We start from the raw sequence: 23991 nt of genomic DNA, 5'->3' as shown, positions 1-23991 counted from the left end.
ACGTCAATTGCTCAAGGTCATGTAAGTAATTTAATTTACTACCACTACACTGATAGTGCAGTCTCATGACAAAGCCACTTTTTAAAGTGCTGCTGCTGGTTGAAAGCTGCATTTGAATTATATTTTAGTCCGGTCCATGGCAGTGCACCCCAATGTCCCCATTTGGCGACGGACCCGTGAAAAAAACATCGCCAGCAAATCTCTTCTTTATTCTATTTCATGGACATGGTTGTTACAGAGACCGTAAATGCATCGGCATGTTTACTGATCGATCATTGGTCCATTCTGCTCCAACTCTGGTCCAATCACAGCGCAAACGGGCAGAAGCGTGCGCCCCACCTTGTTTCGGTCACGTGATGTGAGCCTACGAAGATGGTGGAAGTTTCTTCTTCCTTGAAGTGAAGCCCGGACTGAAACCTAAACATCCTGCACACTGAGGGCTGGGAGTTGACCGCAGCGTTACCACCTTGGTTTTACAGCCTCTCTTCGGACCTGGTAAGTGATAGAAAGTAATTACTGCATTTCTCACTGGTAGAATTTGTTTTTTTCATAGCCTTTGGACTTTGGGATTTCCAGCCAGCCATGATGATGACATGAGCTAGTAGGCTAGCAGTTAGCCAGGCTGGGATGGCAGCAGGCTGTCAGGACCGGTGGCCAGCTGACATTCAACACGTACTCAGCAACTCTTGTGACCACACCGCCGCTGTAAACACACATCATGTTCTGCGTCAGTGCAGTTTATTAGCTTAGCTAACCCAGCCATCCTGTTTCTCACTGTACGGCTAACTTGGGTTAGCGTTGCCTCGTTATTCAATCCTAGTTAGAGTGAATTATGTAATCTTTACCAGCATTTGTTAGATTAGCATACCATAAACGGAATGTAGAAGGATAATGATTACAGATTGGTGATCGTTGTCTGTAGCTAATGTGCCTGCTAGCAAGCGCAGTGGGAGTTAAAGTGATCAGAGTTGTTTTCCATAGCTACGTGTTTTCACATGACGCCAAACTCCATGTAGGATCAATTAGTTTGGTGTTGCCGCGCTATTTGGGGAAGTTTACAAGCTTTGTTTTTATTGATATTAGCTACATGGTGGGATTTCCAGCAAAGCGCTGGGGCAGCGTCATTACTGCGCGTTATGGCACTCGTTTCCTGCTTTCCGGTGTCCCTCACCAGCGGCTGTTCTGACTGCATAGTTTGGTCTCCTTGGATAATTGGAGTTATGTGAGAGAAATAGAATTAACGAAGGATAGAGACAATGCTTACTCTTGTCACAGTTGTTAGCCATCTGTGACTTGACAGGGTTGGCTTGTGTCCTCATCTGTCACTGTTGTTATCTAACTTTACAAGCTCTATCAAATGTTAAGTAATCTGGTGACTGACAGGGAGGCCTGCTGCCGTCCCCTCGTCTAAGTCATGTCTGATTTTCATCAGAGACCTAGTTTGTGATCACATCAGGTTTTCATTCATTCATGACATGTAAGCTATTGTGTATTTCAAAACAAAAAACAGCCCATGATTTTACATTTTGGGTAAGTGTGGACAGTGATAGACGTCTAATAGATGCAGGACTCTCCTGTGTTGTTTCCTTGAAGCATCATAATAGAACAACCTGTTTGTCCCTGTATCTTATCATCATACAAAGCTGGTCATCGTGATGTTGTGTTTTGATGATATGCACCATTGTTTTGTCTTCTTAGTCACAGTGTAAACAGTTTAAGATAAATCCAAGGAGTCACCAGTTTAAAGAATCCATTTTTAGCCTAAACCAGATGAAGCTTTGACAAGTTTGGCTCATGTTAGAGTTTCAGGTGCGCAACACCCTGACAAAATCTACAAAACACAATTAACCGGCCTGTGGATGATGTTATTCAGCTGGTTTAAAAATCCGAGGCAGTCCATTGTAGAGTTAAATATTCAGTGACTACCCTCATCTACATCTTGCGGTCAGCCTGCTTGCGATGCTGCGAAGTCAGCAGTTGCAATTAATTATTGACTGAGACTAAAGCTGTAGCCAAAGTGAAAGTTTACCCAGGAGCTCCTCACTTTCTCCTCCTCTGCCATGTGCGCCCTGGACGAGATAGACTGAGGAGCATGCATTATTCAGTGATGCATCAAGGTAACGGACCAGATTCCAGGACAGATCACAGGACCTGACCCCCGTGCCCGTGTTTCCCTGTCTTTTCTCTTTCACTGACACATTTGTCAGCGGCATTGGATTTTTAGAGTTCATATCTTCTTGACATGCCTGTTTTTTTGTCTTTTTTTTTTTTTTTAAACTGGCAAGCAGCCATTATGGAGCTGGCGTTGACTTCTTTTAAAGGGAAAATTATCCTCCAAACCATTTATCACTGTTGTGTTTCTTCAAATGGTATTTTATGTATCTGTTACAGTGGATTTTGTGAAAATGTTTCAGTGATCTCAAACAGAAAGCAAACAGGTGTTGGTGTCAGTCCCCTCAGGCTTAGGGGACACCGTAGTGGCTCACCGTAGTGGCTAATTCATGATCCCACTAACTGAAGCAGAAATCGATGACTTGTGTGTGTGAGGACAGATGGTAAAGGCTCCAGCCTCCACATAGTAAGCTGGTATAGACCTATCAGCCACAACATTGAAAGCAGCTTCCTGGTATTGTGTAGGTCCCCTCGTGGTGCCAGAGCAGCTCTGACTCGTCTGGGCATGGACGCAGCACGTCTGGGGATGTTCTTCCCATCATTCCGAGGTTTCCCAGAAGAACATTGTGTCGTAACACGATGATCTGTTTCATTCACTTCACCTTTCAGTTGTTTTAATGTAGCTGATTGGGGTGCAGAGATCGTGATGGATGGATGGATGGATGGATGGATGGTTAGAAATCCAAGTTGCAATGCAAAGTTCAGAACAGCTCCTCAGTATAGCCTTTTTGCATTCAGCTGTTGACCGTTGTGTAGACACATTTGTGGCTCTGTTCTCAGACACAGAACAGGAACATGGGCGCAGGTAGTATTTTGCAGTCAGGTTAAAGTTGAAGATGCTACAATGACAAAATGACAATTTATATGCACAAGCAGCATTTCCCAGACTGTAGGCCTGGCCTTGGTTTTCTATTGCCTAAAACCTCACATGATGATCTGACATGTAATTGTAACTTCGAGTTTACAGTCTGTTCCCCTACTGCTATCTTGAAAGCAAATGTTAACAGTTGGTAACAGTTTCAGTGTTGAGGATAGATTCCAGGATCAGAAGACAATTTAAAATGTAGCCGGCCGCTCCATCTGTTGAAATTGATGCTGCAGGTGAGCATCATGACATTACACTGCATTCCTTTTGAGGACACTTTTTTCCAAAAATGACTTACAGCAAGTACATTGGATGTCATCAAATATTGCAAGTGCAATTTTATTTCATGTATTATTATTTGTATTTCATGTAGCTAATGGCTACATGGTGTGTTGTGGAGTTACGGTGAGCTGTTTGACCTGGTTTAGACGGATAATTGACTGTTTGACTTTTACTGAGAATAAAGCAGGGAAAGACTGGTTTAGGCCTCAAGCGCAAAAAGATGAAGGGAACAGTTGCATGTCATGAATACAGGCGAAACAAGTGAACTTAAAGAAGGTGCACGTGAGACCATCTTATTTCTACTGACAGGTAGAAGTGTCATTTTTGCAAGTCTTTCGTACTTTGGCCTAAATATGTTTCATCGAAATGATCTCACGTGAATGCTGCATATCTGTTGTAGTGTCACCACCCTAATGATGTGTTGTCTGTGCTGCAGGCCTTCATCCCAGCCCTATGTCATGGCCAGTGGAGTCACCAAGTCGGGCACTTCCAATGGTTACCCTATGAAGGCACAGCTACAAATCATTGGTAAGTTTTCAGTGTGCTGCTTCAGCTTCAGGGTCCTGTTATTGTGCATGCTGGCTCATTGTCTCACTGTCATGGCTTACTGGGACTCTTAAATAGGACAGAGGGATCATTAGTGTTTTAAGTACCACCTGTGCTTTTCTTACTGTTATGCCAAAATGACTGCTGTGTGTGTGATAAAGGCCTAATGTGAAAACTTAAACTTTTGAGCTCGTCACAACTGCTGCCTCACGAGCAAAATGTGTTTTGTACTGGTTTTAACTTCTTCTGATATAATCCAGATTTCATTGCACTCATGTCCCCCTGTTCTGCTTTTCATTTAAAAATGTGTGCTATATGCAGAATTCCCCTGTTGCTGAGTTATTGTTTTCCTTTTCCTCTTTTTCTTTCTGCACCAACACGACTGACTGTCCGCCGCACGGTTCCTGCTCCGCATCTCCCTGTTTCAGTGCTATCAGCAAAACTGAAAGAGAACAAGAAAAACTGGTTTGGTCCCAGTCCTTATGTGGAAGTGACAGTCGACGGCCAGTCCAAGAAAACCGAGAAATGCAACAACACCCACAGCCCCAAATGGAAGCAGCCACTCACTGTGTGAGTCAGTCTTGCCGGGAGTACCAGACCTATGTGACATTTAATCATATTTATGATAATCAGAATTTTGCTGTTCTGTTCCAGCCTGACCTGTGTGACGTCGTATTTAAAATGCAAATGTTTGGTCTGTTTTGTTTGGTCTAATGTTTGAATGATCACAGACATTTTACTCAGCTTTGATAGACCTCTCACCCTAACTGTTAGTCACCCTATTGTGTTAAATGTCACCAGTCTGGTATTCCAGGAAGCTCAAAACACCCGTAGCTGTTGTTAGCAAAAGCTAATTTTCTCATGTATGCCTCCAACACAGTTTTTATGTGTGCACACATTGTTTTAGATTCCAGTTTTAAGTTCAAGTTGAAGAAACTCTCAGCACTTCACACTTTTTGTTAAATCACAGACTGTTCTGTAACTGAAACTGTTGCCCATTGGTGCCCAACCAGTTTTATCAGTAATAGCTTTAAGGTGCTCATCAAGAATGTTGTGGTGCTTCAGATATGTTGAGAGGCTGAGAAAGAAAACATACAAATGCACCCAGCACATAGTAATCAGTACCTGTGCTGCTGGAGTACAGTTCACCTCACATGTACAAACACTTGTGCAAGTGTATTGATGGTCTGGTAGAATAAATTGTGGTGGCTCTTTTTGGAATTCCCCATAGAGTGAATTAAGTGATTAATGAAATCGCTGTAGTCACTACTTGAGTTTTGGCTTTGAGGAAGAAGCATATCTTGACAAATTACTGCTGACTGTAGTGTTTGGCATCCGAATTTCCTCCGAAAACTGCCCAGAGTCCAGACCTTGACGAGCATCTCCAAAGCCTACAAAACGAGACTTCCTCATAATTGTCTAAAATTGCTGGTATAACATATGATCTTGATCCTGCCTGCAGCAGTTTTCTCTTACAGTGAGTCACCATGACTTTGTTTTCGGGAAGGATTTTCTCTGTAGTGCACCTCTTGAGTTCAGGATAATGGTGTGTACAGTTTAAAGAAGTGATATGCTATCTCCAGTGGTTAAGGCTTAGCAAGGAAAATGCCACAGAGTGGTGAGAGAGTCGGTCCAGTTCGCTTACAGGAGTCCTGTTTTCAAAGCGTATGCTGTACACTCGACTCCCCGCAGTCCAGCATGTTCACACATCAGATGTCCTCTTAATTTTAGCCTGTCCGGGACCTTCTGCTGTGCACAGCGACCTTCTTAATATAGAGCTCTCCTACAGTTTCCCTCGGACCCACGAGGTCAGAGTCGTTATGTAACAAGTGTTTACTATGGGATGCAATCGGACCTGAGCCCGTGTGTCCACAAATGTTTTTCCCTGGGTCGCTGAGGGTGCCAGCTAAACAACTGTCATAGTGATGGTTATAGACACTCGCTGTCCCCGGATAGCTTGTGAACTTTATTGTCTGTGGGTTGCTTTCGGCTCACACAGCCACAGCAGCTGATGGGTTACGAACTACCAGCTGCTTTCACGTTTTTACCTGTCTGATAAGTTAATTTTTCATCCTTGTTGCTATCAGAAACACCATTTCATGACACAATATCATTTGAAGGAAATGCCCGTGTAACAAATGTTTTTTTAGGCAATGGCAGTTGCCTCCTGAAAAAGAGGAAATAGTGCTCAGTGAAAGACCTTGAAGAGCTTTCTGAAATCTAATACTCAGCAGACAAGAGCAAGACACCGCTCTTTTATACTCCTTGTATCAATGCATGGCACATTCCAACTGAATTGTTTGTTTCCACAGGATTGTGACTCCATTCAGCAAACTGGTGTTTCGTGTGTGGAGCCACCAGACCCTGAAGTCAGACGTGTTGCTCGGCATGGCCACGCTGGATGTCAGTGACACGCTCAAGTCTAACGACATGAAAAGTGAGTGTATGGGAGGTGCCCCTCAGCGCGTTGGCCGGGGTTTGATTTGGAGCCATTTGCTGCGTGTTGTCCCGCTCCTCCCTTTCCTGTCTCTCTTCAGCTGCACTTTCAAATGAAGGCTAGAAAAAGTGACTGTGTGTAGTAGACACAGCTGTTTCTGAGCTGTTTTCTGGCAAAGAACTTGTTTTGTTGCTGTTTTGTGACCTCTACTTTTTCTACTCTATTATTTACACCATGCATAATGTAGCTTATACCACCACCACCTTCTGATGAAACAGCTTTGCGTGGCCTAGTTTGCTCTGAAACAATTCATGGAAATATGTCTGACATGGCTCCAGACACACTTGGCGATGTGTATATAGATGTGCAATAAGTCACATATTGGTCCCAGATGACATGACCCTTAAAACTGATTGAGAGCACCCACCACTGATCACAATAGATATACAGCTGATACTCTGACACATAGCAGTCAACAAATACATTGCACGAGATCTTGAACGAGGAAGAGGACCCACACAATCAACAATCATGTGCTCAGATGGCTAGCTAATAGCCAGAATGGGATCTTCTTAGGTTTGATTTGGCTTCCCAGTTACCTGACAGGTCTGGCATGCCTTGATGTAACCTGCAAAGCTTTTCTTAACATGGGGCCAAAGGAAATGCATCAGAATGCAATTATATGTTTTACCAACACCCATGCTCCCCTGTTCATCATGAGAGATGAGCAAGAGCATATGGTGAAATTTGTAGGTAACAACAATTTAATGAACTCGATCCCCAAGAAAACCCCCGTCATGCGGCACCGACTGCCTCAACAGCACTTCATTTTGATCCTCCTCTGCTGGGAGAACAGACTGGAACAGCTCCTTTCGCATGGGATTGTCTCTTTGCTCACTTACCAACTCGCTGTGCGAGATAAACAAGGGCATGCTAGGCAGGACTAAACAATTTCATGGCACTATCTCCTGCTTTTGCATGCTCTGAGGAACCTGCACCGTGACAAGCCACATTCATGGCAGGGAAGTTTTTTTCATTTTCATCAGGGCCATTACTACACAGCTGTAATGGGACGACTAACGGCTGAGCTGGTTGATCAGCACAGACATGTTCCCCATTTCAGAACAGCTGGCTGTAAGCCTCAAGGACCAGTTCATATGCTTTCAATACAGCAGCCTTAACCTAAACATAATCACTGCTGTTACCAACAGTCAACAAGGCAAACACCTCCCGAGTGCGCCCAGTCAAGACGTGCTGCAGCCTCATCTTTTCTGGTGCCAGTGCCTTAGTAAAATCTGTTTGCTGTCTTATGCTTCCCAACTGAAACTCCAGCTCTTTCTCTAATTTCATCTGCAATCTCAGCAACTCAACAACAATTTAGAGCCAGATCAGGACATGAACATTAGCCCCTAGCCAGATTAATAGAAACAGGTGATGCTTGTGGGGGTTTCCAAACTTCCATCTCCTCTAAATTTTCCTTTACAGTAGCCAACATATTCCTTTAACCTTTTATCACCAGCATGTATTTTAGAATGATTGGCTAGTTTCATCAATTGATAGCTAATACACTTCTCTGAAAAGGCCTTAATCTCTATTCATGACATCACAACACCCAATGCACCAGTAAACAAAACTCTGTAAACAAAGAAGGTTTGGTGTTGACCTAAGTCATGTGAAAGCAACCTCGCAAATTGAGCATCTCCTCCAGCTGCCTATCCTGCCCTACCTAACTCAAACCTTGAGGACTTACTGACAGCAGGTACTTATGCACCAACCTCAAAAATGTGGCAAAGCAGGCTGGCAATCCTGCCAAAGCTATGGATGCGCTCCCAAAACAACTGCTCCAACCACCTTCACCCCACACTGCACAGCAAAAAAGGTAAAAATTGACCTTTCTTTGTCCTGTAACTATTTGGAAGAAAGGAACAAAATTGCACAAAAATGGCTCCATTCCAGAGCACCTGACTAACCAAGAAAAACAAAATAAATAACATAATTCCTCAACTCCTGACATGAGCTTCCAACAGCCCCCATTCTGTTATGGCCCAGCTCTGAGACCATCGCAAAGAAGGGAAACACATGTAAGAGATTAACCTAATGAAAGGAATTTTATTTAACAAAGATTAATTTTGAGTAACAGATAGAACAAAAGAGTCTGTTCTAACAAATGAAACTGTCAGAACATGCTGCGAGATTAACAAACACAGAAAACGAGAAAAAGGACTGAGTGGTGGTGGGGGGGGTGGGGGGGGCAGCGAGAGGGAGAGCCAGGCTACCAGGAAGGGGCGGGGTTTATACCATCTGGAGACATTGGCCAGCTGCCTCCAATTCCTTGATGCCCTCCAGCTCTAACCAACCAGGGACCAGCAGCACTGACAGACAGACAGACAGACAGACAGACAGACAGACAGACAGACAGACAGACAGACAGACAGACAGACAGACAGACAGACAGACAGACAGACAGACAGACACATGTACACAACACAGCAACACCACAGCAGGCCCTGGTGCTGTCACTGCATCCATTCAAAAACTAATTTAAAAATACTTGGTTACCTTCAATCTGCAACGTGGGTAAACGATGTGTTTCCAGTGTTTCCTCTTACGTTCCTCTCACATCTTTGTTCATGCTGGTGAGATGCATTGTGTGGCTCAGAGTATCATGTCAGACTGGACGGTGTTAATCCAAACATTGCTTTTCACAGTTTTTGAGTCACATCTTATCTTGTACAATATGATCACATGCCTTTTTTTTGTTAAGCGATATCACTGATGCTGAGCAGTGCGTGCTTTGGTTTGTCGGATAGTGTGGAGGGTATTTCCTTTTGCTTCCCTGTTGATGAACTTAAGTTTGTGAAGGTGGGGCTTCTATCTGTTCAGTCATCACCTTTTCTTTCCTTTATTTGAAGCTGCCACGTGGTACAGGCTGACACAGCTGTGTTCCAGCAGACAAACAAAACGTAGAGATAGTTTAAAGCTGTCAAGGCTTCTGTCTATCAGCAACGAGGCAACCCTGAAATACAGAAAGCATTTCAAAGCGTTTCCACATGTTGTTATCAGACTTTTTTAGAGTAAAAGCCAAACCACAGAGGTCGTCCTCTTTATATTTCTCAAAGAGGCTGATGCTTTTTGTCAGCCTGTCAGTTTTCCCTGGTCGATTTTTTGGCTGTTTATCTTTGGTTTGTTCTCATAAAGACTCCATTCACTGCCCTGCCTGGTCATTTTTTATGCATGGACCCTGTCCAGTGATGCTAATGATGGAGAACTCTGGACACAAATCACATGGCAAGAGCTGATTGATGTTCCATGTCAGAGCAGGATAATACACACTGATCGCCACATGTTTATTATTTAACTAACTTTTGAGGTTATTTCTCAACGTTAATAATCTATTTTGAACTGCTACTGTGTGTCTCTGGTTTGACTTTGATGAGGTTTAAAGGGACAGTGCATCTTGTCAGTGATTGGTCTAACGTGTCTGCATCATTAACAGCAGGCAGCATGTTTCACATGTCATCTTACCATCCTGTGTTTTTGTTGTCTCAATGTAGTCTCTGAAGTGGTGCAGACCTTACAGCTGTGTGCAGACAGAGACCAGTCAGATGTGGTGGGAGACCTGTCTGTCTGCCTGGACGGCATGACCGTCGACCCCGAGATGTTCGCCACGGCTGAGGCCGACCATTGCAGTGAGTTAGAGCAGAGCCACAAACTGTGGACGTGAGGACATAAGTGTATTCATAAGTTGTTACTCTTCATTCAGTATCATTTCTCAGTGGACAGCAGTACAGGGTTATGAGATAATCAAGAGGGTTTAGTTCACTCACTTTAGGTGCGAGATTTATTTGTTTGTTTGACTGGTTTTGTCCTATTTCTGCTTTATTTATGTTGGGTATTTTAGGTAAATCAAATGGGGAATCACAACCAAATGGGGATCATGTCATAAGGTACAGTATCTATTCCCACCGTCATTCAAGTTTGACTAGCGTCACATTTCTAGTTTATGTTTTTTCTGGTTTATTAAGCCTCATCCACCTTCCCTCTTCACAGGCGGAGTCGGGACAGCTCTCCAGCCGTGGACAGTGTCGAGCACAGGTCTTCTCCCAGTGGCCGAAGGTCAGTGAACAGCACAGGGTCTCCCTCGGTGTCATCAGGGGGCTCGAGGCCTCTCCGACCACCCAGGCCTTCCAGACCTCCTCCGCCAACTCCCCGCAGACCCACCTCTTCACCAGGTCAGACATTTACTATTCTAGAGACTTTTCAACTAAGAGCAGGAGGGAAACAAAGGTCACGTGCTCTCACAGTCTAACCAGTGATACTCACATGAGGCACCGCTGAGGTACATGTGTTTCTCGAGGATCTACGATTTAACTCTGTGACGTGTGATTCTTTCCTCAGCATCTTCCAGCAATGGCTCTGCACCAGCTGATGGCAGTGATGGTCAGTCAGGTTCTGATACACCGGTGCGAACACCGGCCTCAGGACCCTCATCAGCCACCTCATCAGCCCCAGACTCAAGTCCATCAGCAGGCCCAGACAGGAACTCCACATCCACGGGCTCCAGCTCTGGAGCTGCGGCAACCAGACAGCCAACCAGCAGCGTCACGCCGGCTGTCACTCCCAGGGTCCCCGCTGTCAACGCTGGTCCATTGCCTCCTGGGTTAGCTCTCACTTTGTTGTCTTTGCAGTAGGGCTCAGGGGAGACAAATAACATCAGATCTTCCATTGTCATTCTCACCAGTAAGAGTTATTGTAGTGGCCTAGCCAAAACAGCCGGTTCAAATATTTGCTGCTTTATGTAATTGAAGAAGAAGAAGAAGAAGAAGCAGATTAAAGACAGTGCAAGCTTCACAAACTTCATCTCCAGAAGGATCAATCACTCAGAGGAGGATTAGCATGTTGCAAAGAAACTGGTCTTTGAGCAAAAAGTCGAGTCTGTCAGACTCTGAGATTTCATATTAAACCTTCACTGAAACCCATAAGAAGATGTGAAAGAAAAGTGTTCAGCCTGTGTGCTGGCACTTTGTCACATCCTGAAAGTGACAAATGTGAAGGTAAAGACATGTTTTCAAGCACACGCACATACAGAGCATGTCATTATTATTATTAATAGGACAGGGTGAGATGTTTTCTTTGTCTCTAGAAAACAACAAAGGTGTGTCCGAACATTGATTACATCTGTGAGTTAGTCACTAAGGACATTTTCCGTGTTACTGTGGCTGTGACTAACTGGCTCTATTATCATTACCATAAATACCACTGTTTCAATGTCGTCATCGCGACAGCATTGTGATCTTCACTGGCTGTTCGCTGCTCTCGTAGTAGGATGACTCGCGTTGTCAGCGTTGTTTTAAATCCATTTATATCCCATGTGGTCGTAGCTGTGCACCATAACATAATGTCCTCAATTTTATTGCTGTTGTTTTATTGTCTAGGTGGGAGCAGAGGGTAGATCAGAACGGCAGATTGTATTTTGTTGATCATGTGGAAAAGAGAACAACGTGGGAACGTCCTGAACCTCTGCCCCCTGGGTGAGAACTCCTTCCCTTCTGATCTGTCTCTTCTTAGATACAGATAGTATTTTCCTTTTTAAAGTTTCTAGAACTCAAATCTATTCGTTGATCAAATGAGATCTCCCCATCTTAAATGATATAAGTACTAGTATACTGGCTGCAAGCAACAAATCTCACTCTCACAATTTCCGGGTGTTACTGGAGCCTTAGCGTAAAAAGCTAATCTTTGAATATGAAGGTGGACCTAAACTTATCTCACAGGCTGTTTGTCAAAACACCTTATTGCTGCGTGTCCTGATAAATCACTCTCTTCAAATTCTACATCGGAGTGAGGTATACACCCTGCAGTCTGTCTCTTATCTCACATGTAATTTGCTGAGGGCGGCCTGCGGCCTGATCCTGTGACACATTCACCTACCTCTCCCTCTTTCTTTATTGACATAGCTGGACATTAAATTAAGTCTTATCACAGTCTATACAAAATGTGGATTTCTGAAATCCAATAAGAGTTTGTATTTAAAACCACTGTGATGCATTCATTGATTTAAATATTGCATAATGACTTTAAGATGCTTAAGGATTTAGCCTCCCTGTCATCAGGCTTTCTTTCTTCCTCCCGTTGCCTTCCCTCATTTCATGTGTCGTTAGCTGGGAGCGTCGCGTCGACCAGATGGGGCGGGTCTACTTTGTCGATCACATCACGCGAACCACCACTTGGCAGCGCCCCACGATGGAGACTGTGCGTAACTACGAGCAGTGGCAGCACCAGCGCAGCCAGCTACAGGGCGCCATGCAGCAGTTCAACCAGAGGTTCATATTCGGGGTGAGACCTCCTCTTTGTAACGGTGGCTTGAAGATGTTACTTTGGTTCAAGCTACTTTCTGTCTCCTCCCTCATAATCTGTCTCGATGAACCAGAGTTGGACTAGTTCATTTGTTTGTGCCTCAAATCACAAATATAAACACTGTATTTGTCCTTTAGGTCCTTTTTGATTCATGTGAATTATTGTGATTCTCTGTTGTGTAGCTACAAGACCAGGTCTCAGCCGCTCAGAATAAGGAGTTTGACCCCCTCGGTCCTCTGCCGCATGGATGGGGTAAGACCCTTAAGGTTTTTCAGAAGCGTCTGACACTTTGATTTTATTCACTTGTACAAATGTGCGTTGAAGTGCTCCACCTTACCTGTCCTTTAAGAACTAAATTAAGCATTTTGTTTTCGAGAAGTAGCTTTCAACAGTGATTTCCAACACCTGTGTAACTCAGAGTTGTACCTGAATTCCTTTTGAAAGTGGCCTTCTTGGCCGCTTGTGGGGGAAAAAACTAATGGCAAGAGCATGCTGCTAGCATTTTGGCAGGGGGTGCTAATGTGACTGACATAGGAACGTGACAGGTCAAAGGTTCCTCAGCTAATGTTAGCTTCATAACATTAAATTAGGCACTGTAGGACGATAGTCAAAAGTTTAAGGAAGCTTTAAATTTGACAAGTGGAAACCCTGAATTGCCACCTTTTTCTGAGTGCAGACAAGTTGTCTCATAGACTGATTGTCATTGTTTCAGAGAAGAGAACAGACACGAATGGCAGAGTTTATTTTGTACATCACCCGACGAGGACAACGCAGTGGGAGGACCCACGAACACAGGGGTTAGTTTGTGTGTCTCAGCTTATTTAAATGTACTCTACTTGCATGTGACATAAATGTGTTTTCCGTATACTTTTATCTTCTCCTGAAATAATCCATCTCGAAATGTTGATGTCATTTTTTTTAGGTTGCTGAATGAGAAGCCTCTTCCGGAGGGCTGGGAGATGAGGTTCACAGTAGATGGTATTCCCTACTTTGTAGACCACAACAGGAGAACGACCACCTACATTGACCCTCGCACTGGAAAATCCTCACTGTATGTCCTCCACTGTTTGGTTCACTACTTCCTCAATACCTTGAGACATGACAGTCACACAACAGTATTACCTTGTTACATCAAGAGGTATCACATCACCTGATCTTACAGACCATTGGTCAGTGACCAGCAGATATTACTAAAATCAACAATTCCATGAGAACTGTCATTGACCTTCTTTTAAAAGATAGGATATGGCATAGTCAGTCTGATAAAATGCACCTTTTTTATGTACTGTAGTGAGTTAGACACTTTTAAATGAAGAGAGGTGCCAGTCAGAGTCGTGTCAGACAGATAAAAGAAGTAGAAAGCAAATAGCTCTGTCAACCGATACAAAACAATAAGCCAAATATCAAGTAGCAATGAAATGTACATCACCAAAAACCAACAGCACAACTCAGTTCAGTTTTCAGTCGGTGTATTAAAGGGAGCAAGCAAAGCAATTTTAGTGTGCAGGTCTCTGTGTGTGTCCCACAGTCAGTTGAATACAGTTTGTAATTACTGCCTTTTGTTCTCCTCACATCCATAAACCAGTTCAGTCCAGTGCAGTTCACAACCACAAAAAGAAAGGCGACTCAAATAATTTTTGTTTGGCTCTAGTGTAAGGCATTGTCATTGCAACATAATGTCTTTATAAAACAAAGACATTCGAGACGGATGAAGTGGGTTTAGGGAACGTGGGCGCATAAACGGTTGAATGACAACAGTGTGTCATTAAATAAGTGAGGTGATTGAATGAACATGCTGGATCATTGATGGAATTTTCTTCTTTTAAGTGAGCAGCTTGATAGAAACAAACCCCAAAACATGTTTTCTAGTAGGTCCTTTTTAATTATCATACCTTGGATACATGTTGTGTGGCCCGAGTTCTTCCAGCACTGCTGCATGCCACAGAGGAATGAGTGATGTGTCTTTACAGCTATGCAAAACCACAGAAAGCTGCAATCATAATGTCATGAATGAACTTATAAAAATGAACTCCTAGGCCTGGGATTAAGAGAAATTCGTGTATTTTTATTTTTGTCAGCCTATTGTTTTTTAATTTAGCTTGTAACAGCACAAGGCTAGCTCTGTTCTCACAGGTTGTTCAGTTTCAGCAGATTCGTAGCTGAATGAGTCACGGCCTCTGAAAGGCCCCTGTATTTTCAGAACTTGTGACGCATTATCCTGATGTGAGTAATGGCTCACCTGGTGTCTTTTACTTTCACTCTGTCATTCTCACGGATGAAGCTCCTCAGTTGATTCATGATAATGGCTTGTGAGCATAATATGACTTGAGAGTCATTACTTTGGTTTGCTCCCAGTGGTGGATAAACCTGTTAGGTGAATGCTCAGTATGAGGTGACAGGAGCAGGGACATACTGGGCAAATAAACTTAACTTATTGACACCCTTATGAAGACTTGTTGTATTGTAATTAGGCTGGGCGGTATGCTGGTTCACACCGAATACCGGTGTGTATTTTTGTTACGATATGAATTTCTAATATACCGCCACACCGGTATATGTGATTACACCATGTCCAGAACTTTGCGCCACGCGACACTGTTTCAGACAAGACCGTTAAACAGGCATGTCGCGGGGCGTGGTGAGGGTAAACTCTAGTGCTCTGGTGTTACGTTACGGTGAAGATGGATGGGACAGACATCGACAGTTCTGAAATCGAAGCTGCAGAACTACTAGAACATGATGACACAGAAGAAGGAAAAAAGAGGAGTCGTGTCTGTTGATTTGTGTTTGTCAGGCTAACTGTTTTATTTGCATTTCATCCTTTTATGAGAGATAAGAGCATTAGCAAGCAGAAATAAGGCTGAAAAAGTGTTTTCAACAGAGGAGTTTCTCCATACGCTTGGACGAGAGAACAGTACTCTGCCCAAATGAGCGCCTGGATATACCTGTTAAAACATCTGTCCTCCAAATGAAAGAAAAAAAATACCGTCATATACCGTGAAACCGTTGTAATTTTAAAAAATACCATGATATACATTTTTGGTCATACCTCCCAGCACTAATTGTAATATTTGGCATCAAATCAACAATGGGGGAAAATCATGCATGAAAACAGCAACAATTTTATACGATAATATTTAATATGATTTAAGCTGATGATTTAAGAGTCTGCCTCTGCTTCTCTTCCCTCACAGTGAAAACGGACCTCAGATCACCTATGTACGAGACTTCAAGGCCAAAGTGCAGTACTTCAGATTCTGGTGCCAGGTAAGAGTCATATCAGTAATCTGACAGGTTGCAGTTTCATGTAGGAAATAGTCAATAGCCAATATACACAATTTAGATGAATTACACACTACAGGTAAAAGGAAAATAATAATTTTGGGATGAACTTTCTTCCTTTTCTCCAGCAATTATCGATGCCTCAACACATCAAGATCACCGTGTCCAGAAAAACCTTGTTTGAAGACTCCTTCCAGCAGGTAAAGTGAGCCACAGCCACACACAGCTCACTGAACACAGGGACGAGGCGAGGTTCAGAGGATGTGCCTCACCTACTCCACTTCTAGCTGAAGTCGGGTCGACTTGGTCGTTACACTTCTCTAGTGGAATTTAAAATCTGTGTAATTACATCCTGAACATAATCATAGTGGATTACCTGCTGTTTTTTAGTTAAAATATTTTCAGCTTATATGTGTTCACTGCAGTTAATAAAGCTAATTAATTATTAAATATTATTATTCATATGAAGTTGAGACCAGACATTGGTATTAACTCAATAAAACTGCACAGATAAAGAAAACATTCCGATCCATAACAAAGTCATGCCAAGTGTAGTGGCACAGGGGTTACAGGTGCAACTCCTCAGCTCTCATCATCAAACCTGTACATGTAAAATCTGAGATTTATGGATGTACCGCAGTCACTGGATCATGTCCACCTCAGAGAGGACAAACAGGCCTCTGATACAGAGGGGAGGATATGAATGTATTCTCTGTGTATTATGCTTGTTTGGTAGTGGAGGTGGGCACAGAGCATCTCAGTGCACAATGATTACACCATGAATCTATCAGTACATTGTCTCTGTTTTAGATAATGAGCTTTAATGCTCAAGACCTGCGAAGGAGACTATGGATCATCTTTCCTGGAGAAGAAGGCCTCGACTACGGAGGCGTTGCCAGGTAAGTTAGGAAATGGCTGAACGTGAATGACTGCCAATGTGTGCTCACATGTAGAAAATGTGTTATGGTGTTACAAAAAAGTACTTTTTATTGTCATTGTGTTGGTCCATCAGTCACTCCTCTGAATAATTATTTGGATATTTTGCCCCTATTCTTGGCTCACAACAGGCTGACGTAGACTATTGTTATACAAACCCTCATTCCAAAAACGTTTGGATGTTGTAAAGCATGACTAAGAACAGAATGTGTTTGTAAAACCAACAGCTTTTTTTTAAACTGTTCCTGAGACCGTGTCGTAATCTCCTCTCTACAATCATGTGTTCACAAAGTGGTGAACCTCTCTCCATCCTCGCTTGTTAATGACTGAGCCTTTCCAGGATGCTCCTTTCATACCCCATCATGATAGTATCACCTGTTCACCTGTGGAATGATCCAAACAGGTGTTTTTGGAGCATTCAACATCTTTCCCAGTCTTTAGTTGCTCCTGTTTGAAACATGTTGCTGCATCAAATTCATTTATTTAGCTAATTAACCAAGTGGACCTTCTCATGTCTGTACTTACAGGGAGTGGTTCTTCCTGCTGTCCCATGAGGTCTTGAACCCCATGTACTGCCTCTTTGAATATGCCGGTAAAGATAACTACTGTCTCCAGATCAACCCAGCCTCCTACATCAACCCCGACCACCTCAAATATTTCAAGTTCATCGGACGCTTCATTGCCATGGTTAGTCACTTCTCAGTGTGTGGATTTATGTTAACTAGCTCAAAGTGGTTTTAGGGTTTTGAACTGCACACAGAAGAACTTGCAGCACAGCCACTTGATGTGAAACATGGAAGAAATGCAAACAGTAAGCAGACTGTTTGTGTCCCTCAGGCTCTTTTCCATGGCAAGTTCATCGACACTGGTTTCTCACTGCCGTTTTACAAGCGCATCCTGAACAAGCCTCTGGCCCTCAAAGACCTGGAGTCAATAGACCCAGAGTTCTACAACTCCCTCATGTGGATCAAGTGAGTACACAGCATTTTTTTTGTTTAATAACTAAATAATTACCTTTGCAAGACGAAAGTATATTGTGAACTTTCTACACCGTCGCTACTGTTAGCGGAGCAGAGCAGCAGTCATCCATAGCAAACAAGCCTGGCTGACCGACACACTGCAGCATTAAATTAACCAGCTGAGGTGAGGGGAGTAATTCTGCTCAGTCTGTGTCACCTCGAAAAACCTTGCTCGCGTCTTGTACAATGACGGCTTTCCCCAGAGCCAACAGCGCAGCAGAGAGGCTGCTTTCCACTGCTCCAGATATAACATTAATAACACAGGGGAGCAGTCCGCCTCCACATCCAGCCTGAAGACTGTGAGGTGCTTTCAAAGTAATGAATTATTACTGTAATCTTTTTTAAATGAAAAGGCTGTGGGTCATTTATCTTAATTGCCACTTAGGATTCATGTTGTATTTCAGTGGACTGAGGACACCACACAGTCCACTGGAGCAACAGGCTGAAAACAGTGCCCCCTTTTCTATGCCTGTCAAACACTCATTAGTCGAACGCTGGATGTATATGAATGGATGACAAGCTGTAATTGGTCATGCTGCTCTTTAGGGATAACGACATCGAGGAGTGTGGGCTGGAGATGTTCTTCTCAGTTGACAAGGAGATCCTCGGGGAAATCTCCACCCATGAGCTGAAACCAGGAGGAGGAGACATCCAAGTGACCGAGGAGAACAAGGAGGAGTATATTAGGTGAGTTTTGTTGAGATACGATTCAGTCATGAGTCAGTGAGTTCGACGTGGTGCTTTGTAATATCTGTGTGTGTTTGCCTCTGTCCCCCCCTGCAGGCTGGTAGCAGAGTGGAGGCTGTCCAGAGGAGTGGAGGAGCAGACACAGGCTTTCTTTGAAGGCTTCAACGAGGTCCTCCCACAGCAGTACCTGCAGTACTTTGATGCTAAAGAGCTTGAGGTGTGGATGAACTGGCAACTCTATCTTTTACATGATACAGTGCTGTGAATTGAATTTGCATTGTAGAGAGGATAGCTGGCGTCACTCTCACAGCATTTTATCAGCATGAATTAAAAATCAATAACTTGTCTCCTGTTACAGGTGATGCTGTGTGGTATGCAGGAGATCGACCTCACAGACTGGCAGAGAAACACCATCTACAGGCACTACGCTCGAAGCAGCAAGCAGATCATGTGGTTCTGGCAGGTCGGTGTGGCCCAGCAGTCGACACCTGTCTTACTGTCAATTAATTTACTGTGTACGTGTTCTTGTTCCATTAATTAAACAGCGCGTCACTTTATCCTGCAGTTTATAAAGGAGATGGACAATGAGAAGAGGATGAGGCTGCTGCAGTTCGTCACCGGAACCTGTCGCCTGCCTGTTGGAGGGTTTGCCGACCTTATGGGTAATAATTACAGCGATATAATCATTTAAGCTGGTTAAAGCTTGAATTCCAAACGCAGATGACGTGTAGTTGTAGACCAGTGCCTGGATCGTACTCGAAGCCTCACTCAAACACAGATGGTGTTTTGTTCTGTTTTGATTGTCTGTAATCTAGTTCTTCAAATGTATCTCTTCTGACTATGTTTGCCTCATCGTGGTGTGCTAAATGAACTGTGATCATTTTTGCTCCGACTGACCCGTGCTTCACTTTACAGGGAGCAATGGTCCTCAGAAGTTCTGCATTGAGAAGGTGGGAAAGGAAAACTGGCTTCCCAGAAGTCACACGTGGTGAGTTCATGCCAGCTGCTGTAGACGCCAACAGCAGATTAGTTCAGTGTGGATAAAACCCCCAAAATGAACATTTTTATTTAATGCTAAATAAGCTATGGCCCAGCCAAGCCTGTCAGTAGCAGTTCATTGTAGGAGGCTTCTATAGGTAACATAATCTCAACCAGCTACAAGCAAAGACCTCATAGCACAAGGATTTCTAGGAATGAGGAGAGTAAGATTGAGAGAGTGAGATTGACCACATCAAAGTACAGGTTTCAATACACCCGATATGCATTGAGGATGTATTGTGATCCAATCAGCCCAACCACCCCCAGAGGTGGCCAGACATGCATTGTGACCACATTGAATACAAGTGTAAATTCAATTCTGTTTACAGTCCGCATACAGCCAGCCAGGTAGTAGCCGTTAGCCAGTTAGCGAGCTACAGATATTCAAGACGAGATCATTTGTCGGCTTTCAATTTGGTCCAACAAAAGTCATTGGCATTCAGAAAAGCCAAAGCCAAGTTGTCCGGGGCACTGAAAGGGTCTCTTATTTAATGAACTGGATGCAGTGCTGGGTGATCAACTAGCACTTTGCTCTGATGAAGGGGATGTCATAGATTCCCAAGATGCTAATATTAGCATGTACTCCATTAACAAACCAGAAGAAGAAGCAGGAGCTGACCAGAGCGATCAGCTCTCAACTGGATCTCAGTGTGGACACTGGAGGCCGTAATCATAACAGCATGTGTTGATGTAATCAGGTTAAATCATATCTAGACACATGCAAGGTGCACGATGCTCATTCGAGCAAAAAGAGGCGTTATCTTGAATGAGCACTGGATGGAAATAAGTCCCATCTCAAGCTGAAATACACTTTGTTTTGTATTTGACTTCCCCAGCTTCAATAGACTGGACTTGCCGCCCTACAAGAGCTACGAGCAGCTGAAGGAGAAGCTGATGTTTGCCATCGAGGAGACGGAAGGCTTCGGGCAGGAGTGACAGCAACCAGGAGACGTCTAGATAGTGGATGCAGTCTGAAGGAGTAAGACTACCACTATTCAAATCAGGGAGCCTCTTCAGAAAGGGCGAGTGTTTTGTGTGTTTGTGCTCACGCATGCACACACACCTGTCTGTGTGTGTGTGTGTGTGAGAGACTGTTGCCTGAATGCTGCTGAAAGGAACTGGGTTTTTGCGTCTGCCACGCACGCCACGCTCGCAGCAGGCCTCTCAATGGCTGATCGGTACGTTAAAATGTTGTATTTCTTTCAAACCAAAACACAGAAGCTGCTCTTGTCTCGCAGAATGTGCAGCCAATTATGCATGGGATCCTGAAAACTCACCCTCCATGACATCTGTTCAGTGGGACTGCTGCTGTGTTTCCTCTCCACGTGTGATCATGTCAGGCAGCGGGGCGGCCTCAAGGTCACGGTCTCACAAACAGAGGGCTCACAGGTTCGGACAGTAGCGGCTTGTCCAGGTGTCTCTGACAGCCTGGTTTCTTCTGAAGTTTCTCTGCATTAAAGCATTTTGGTAAATGTCAAAGTATTGCATTTTAAGGCGAGATTGAGAGGGTCTGCTTCTTCTAAAACAGGGTTAAGTTTCACCGCAAAGCAAACTTCGTTGTTCTACGATTGTTGCGTTAGAATGAGTTGCGTCCACGTCATCATTCCTCAGCATGTCCTCAGATCTGTCACACTGTCGTCTGCATCTCTGCTTACCAATAAAGCGGATCCTTCTTTGAAGTGAACATGGCAATATAAGATGATAGCTTTGACTCAGCGAATTTAGAAAAAAAAGGTCGCTTCAAATCAAAGCTTGACTAACAACCTCGGTGCTTCGGAGACATTTGGGAGATATTTGCCTAATATAAGTAACAGCAGAGATACAGGTTTTGTATTCCTGGTTCAACAGTATTTGATCTGTGAATCACTTAATTCTTGTGAAAAGTGTTGTAACCTTCATTATTTATTGTGGTGGGAGACGTGGAAGACTTCAGCAGAACTTTAACTGACCCTAGTTTTATAGGGCCCGAGTTTGAACACTGTGATGTGGAATTGGGCGTCTTGGATGAGAGCATTGTGGGAGAAGTTATTCATCTCAATATCAGCTTCACAGACATTTTCCGCCTTCCTACTTTCGATTTACGGTCTTGTTCAAAACAGGATCCTGAGGATGAAGTAATATTTCAAGGTGACGTTCGGCATATTCAGCGCTGGAGATGTACTTGACTTAATTGTGAAAAACACCAAATGCAAGTCAAACCAAATCCATGTGCTTCAGTTTAGGTAAAACCTTAAATCTCATTTTGAATGCGTAAGCTGCAAAACTGGAAAAGAACTTGCATGTAGCTCCTCGTACACATGTAGCATTTGAAGGTGAGTGGCAGACCTGAAGTCTTCTCTTGCCCCACAGCAAACCACCGAATTGATAAGCAAAATGTAAAAAGTTAAAAAGATGCAGTGTGGTGTTTAAAACTTTGCTCCTTCCTTTTTACACTTCGAGTAACATTTTACCTTTCAGTATTCACACTTCATGATCGGCAAAACTCCCATCTTTTGCAGTTCCACAGACATGGCTTTAAAATGAATTATAAAGACATAATACGTGTGGCTACGTTTTCCTTTTTCCTCCCGTTTTTAACAGTTTTAGGTAAAGATTCTCTGTGGTTTTGATCATGCATCCCAAGAACAGCTTACTTTGTGTGCGCACAAAGAAACGTCCAAAAGCTTTACCACTGAGTAAAGAGCCAGCCTCTAATTATAACTGGAACCGCTTTGGTTTGGTTTGGATCGGCTGATGCTCCACTTTAAAGAAGATAATCTCGTTTATCTACATGAAATAAAAGCTGCAGGTCGTGTGGTTGCTCATTTTGGAGTGAATGAATGAGTTACACGCTGAGAAGACAGGCGTGATTCCTGAGGAGCGTTGGATTCGGCTGTTGTTAGTCTGACAAAGCACAGCACTTTTTACAAATTTCCCTCCACTTTCTTCTCTTGCAGCATGTGGGGCATCCAGTCCTGGTTGTCAGTAAAACTCGGCTCTTTGTTCCCATGTGGAACACGGAGGTGGTCTTTGTCATTAGCCTTCAGGTAGCCTTATTTCAACCCTCATGCATCAGGTATCTTTTTAGCAACTTGATGCCGGCAGAGATTATCCACCACATGGGCTCTACAGTCAAATGAATAATCTGGACTCTCGTCAGTCCCTCTTGACCCTGCTGCAGAAAAGAAACCAGGCCAAGTGGGGTTTGTTAAGTTATTCTGAAGAAATTGCACCAGTGTGGAAAAGCTATAATGCCTCAGCTGATGACACGCGGCCCGTTTTGAAGGCGAATTGTGACGTCAGCTAAGATAACTACTGAGACAAAGTCAGTGCGATCTAATGAATGTATCCTGATGAAAAGTTGATTGATAAAGTTGTTAGCCCTGATGCAGAGTGTTGTTTTAACCTTGTTCTGGGTCGATCCCATATTAAAATTCCTGGGACGTAGTACTTAAGCAAATGTGTAAATATCATAATTCACTTTCTTGTTTTCTCCAGAATTTTCCATGTACAACTAAACCACTGTCGCTCTTCTGTATAGGACAACAAGTTGTAAATGGTGTCGATAACAAATTTTCTTTTGTAAAAGAAAGGTTTTAATAAGAGGTTTATGGTAACACTATATTTTCTTTTCCCTGGTTAATTTCTGATGTACATGAAAGATGTGTAATATGGAAATTGTCACCTTAATAAATTAAAAATGTGTGTGCGTGTGTGTGTGTGTCATGCCTCCGGTGAATGAAATAATGTAACATCTCTTAATGTGAGTGTGATTTGTGGTCATTTCTGCCAGTAGAGAGTGGTCAGGGACACAGTTGCATCTAGATTTTTTTATTGTTAGAGTAAATTTTGGATTTTTAATCCGTCTTAGTTACTTTTTATAGTCACTACCCATTACTTTAGGTTGTTGTAGGAATATTTCCGAATATATTCGACTATTTTATTCCTTTTTTTTTTTTTTTTTTGACATTTTACTGACATTTTCAGCCATTTTCCCTAAACTTTAGTTACAATTTTTGTATTTTCTCACACATTACATTTTCTGGACATTTGAATATGTTTTGGGCATTTTTCAGACCAATTGTTTATTATTGTTTATTTTATCTTTATTATCTGACATACTAAATTAAGTTTTATAACTGGGTTCAGGAACAAGACCATGTCCCAAACACATCCCATTTCTGTATTTTGACTCATTTCCCCTTCGACTCAGCCTTCACACGTGTTCAGTTTACAGTTATGAGTTGAGGATTTGTCATTAACCAGTGCCATGGCTATATCACTTAACAATGTTGCAGAGGTCCTGGGAAAGCTCTTTGTCTCTACCCATCATGAGATGTTTCTTCTGTTAGTTTGGTAATTCAATGCATGACCAGTCCAATAAATCTTAA

At 43.1% G+C, this 23991-nt stretch overlaps 1 protein-coding gene across 1 annotated transcript; it reads left to right on the top strand.

The window, feature by feature from the left end:
- Positions 1–353: 353 nt before the first annotated feature.
- itchb (itchy E3 ubiquitin protein ligase b) lies at positions 354–23315 on the top strand. The gene is made up of 24 exons (XM_070968288.1): positions 354–495; positions 3756–3847; positions 4294–4435; positions 6178–6302; positions 9857–9991; positions 10204–10249; positions 10353–10534; positions 10701–10962; positions 11738–11833; positions 12464–12638; positions 12842–12911; positions 13372–13456; positions 13582–13710; positions 15854–15926; positions 16070–16141; positions 16752–16840; positions 17405–17564; positions 17715–17848; positions 18443–18583; positions 18680–18800; positions 18942–19046; positions 19149–19245; positions 19499–19571; positions 20458–23315. The coding sequence occupies exons 2-24, from the start codon at positions 3778–3780 to the stop codon at positions 20555–20557; spliced, it is 2682 nt and encodes an 893-aa protein (XP_070824389.1). The 5' UTR covers positions 354–495; positions 3756–3777; the 3' UTR covers positions 20558–23315.
- The last annotated feature ends 676 nt before the right edge of the window (positions 23316–23991 follow it).

Source organism: Chaetodon trifascialis, chromosome 8 (genome assembly GCF_039877785.1).
Source record: "Chaetodon trifascialis isolate fChaTrf1 chromosome 8, fChaTrf1.hap1, whole genome shotgun sequence".
Classification (NCBI taxonomy): Eukaryota; Metazoa; Chordata; class Actinopteri; order Chaetodontiformes; family Chaetodontidae; genus Chaetodon; species Chaetodon trifascialis.
This window is presented reverse-complemented; position numbering and strand designations above follow the sequence as displayed.

Coding starts and splice junctions, on each gene's coding strand:
- itchb (XM_070968288.1), top strand. CDS start 3,778: ATGGCCAGTGGAGTCACCAAGTCGGGCACTTCCAATGGTTACCCTATG. Junction 15,927..16,069: donor ACTTCAGATTCTGGTGCCAG/GTAAGAGTCATA, acceptor CCTTTTCTCCAG/CAATTATCGATGCCTCAACA. Junction 18,584..18,679: donor AACAAGGAGGAGTATATTAG/GTGAGTTTTGTT, acceptor CCCCCCCTGCAG/GCTGGTAGCAGAGTGGAGGC.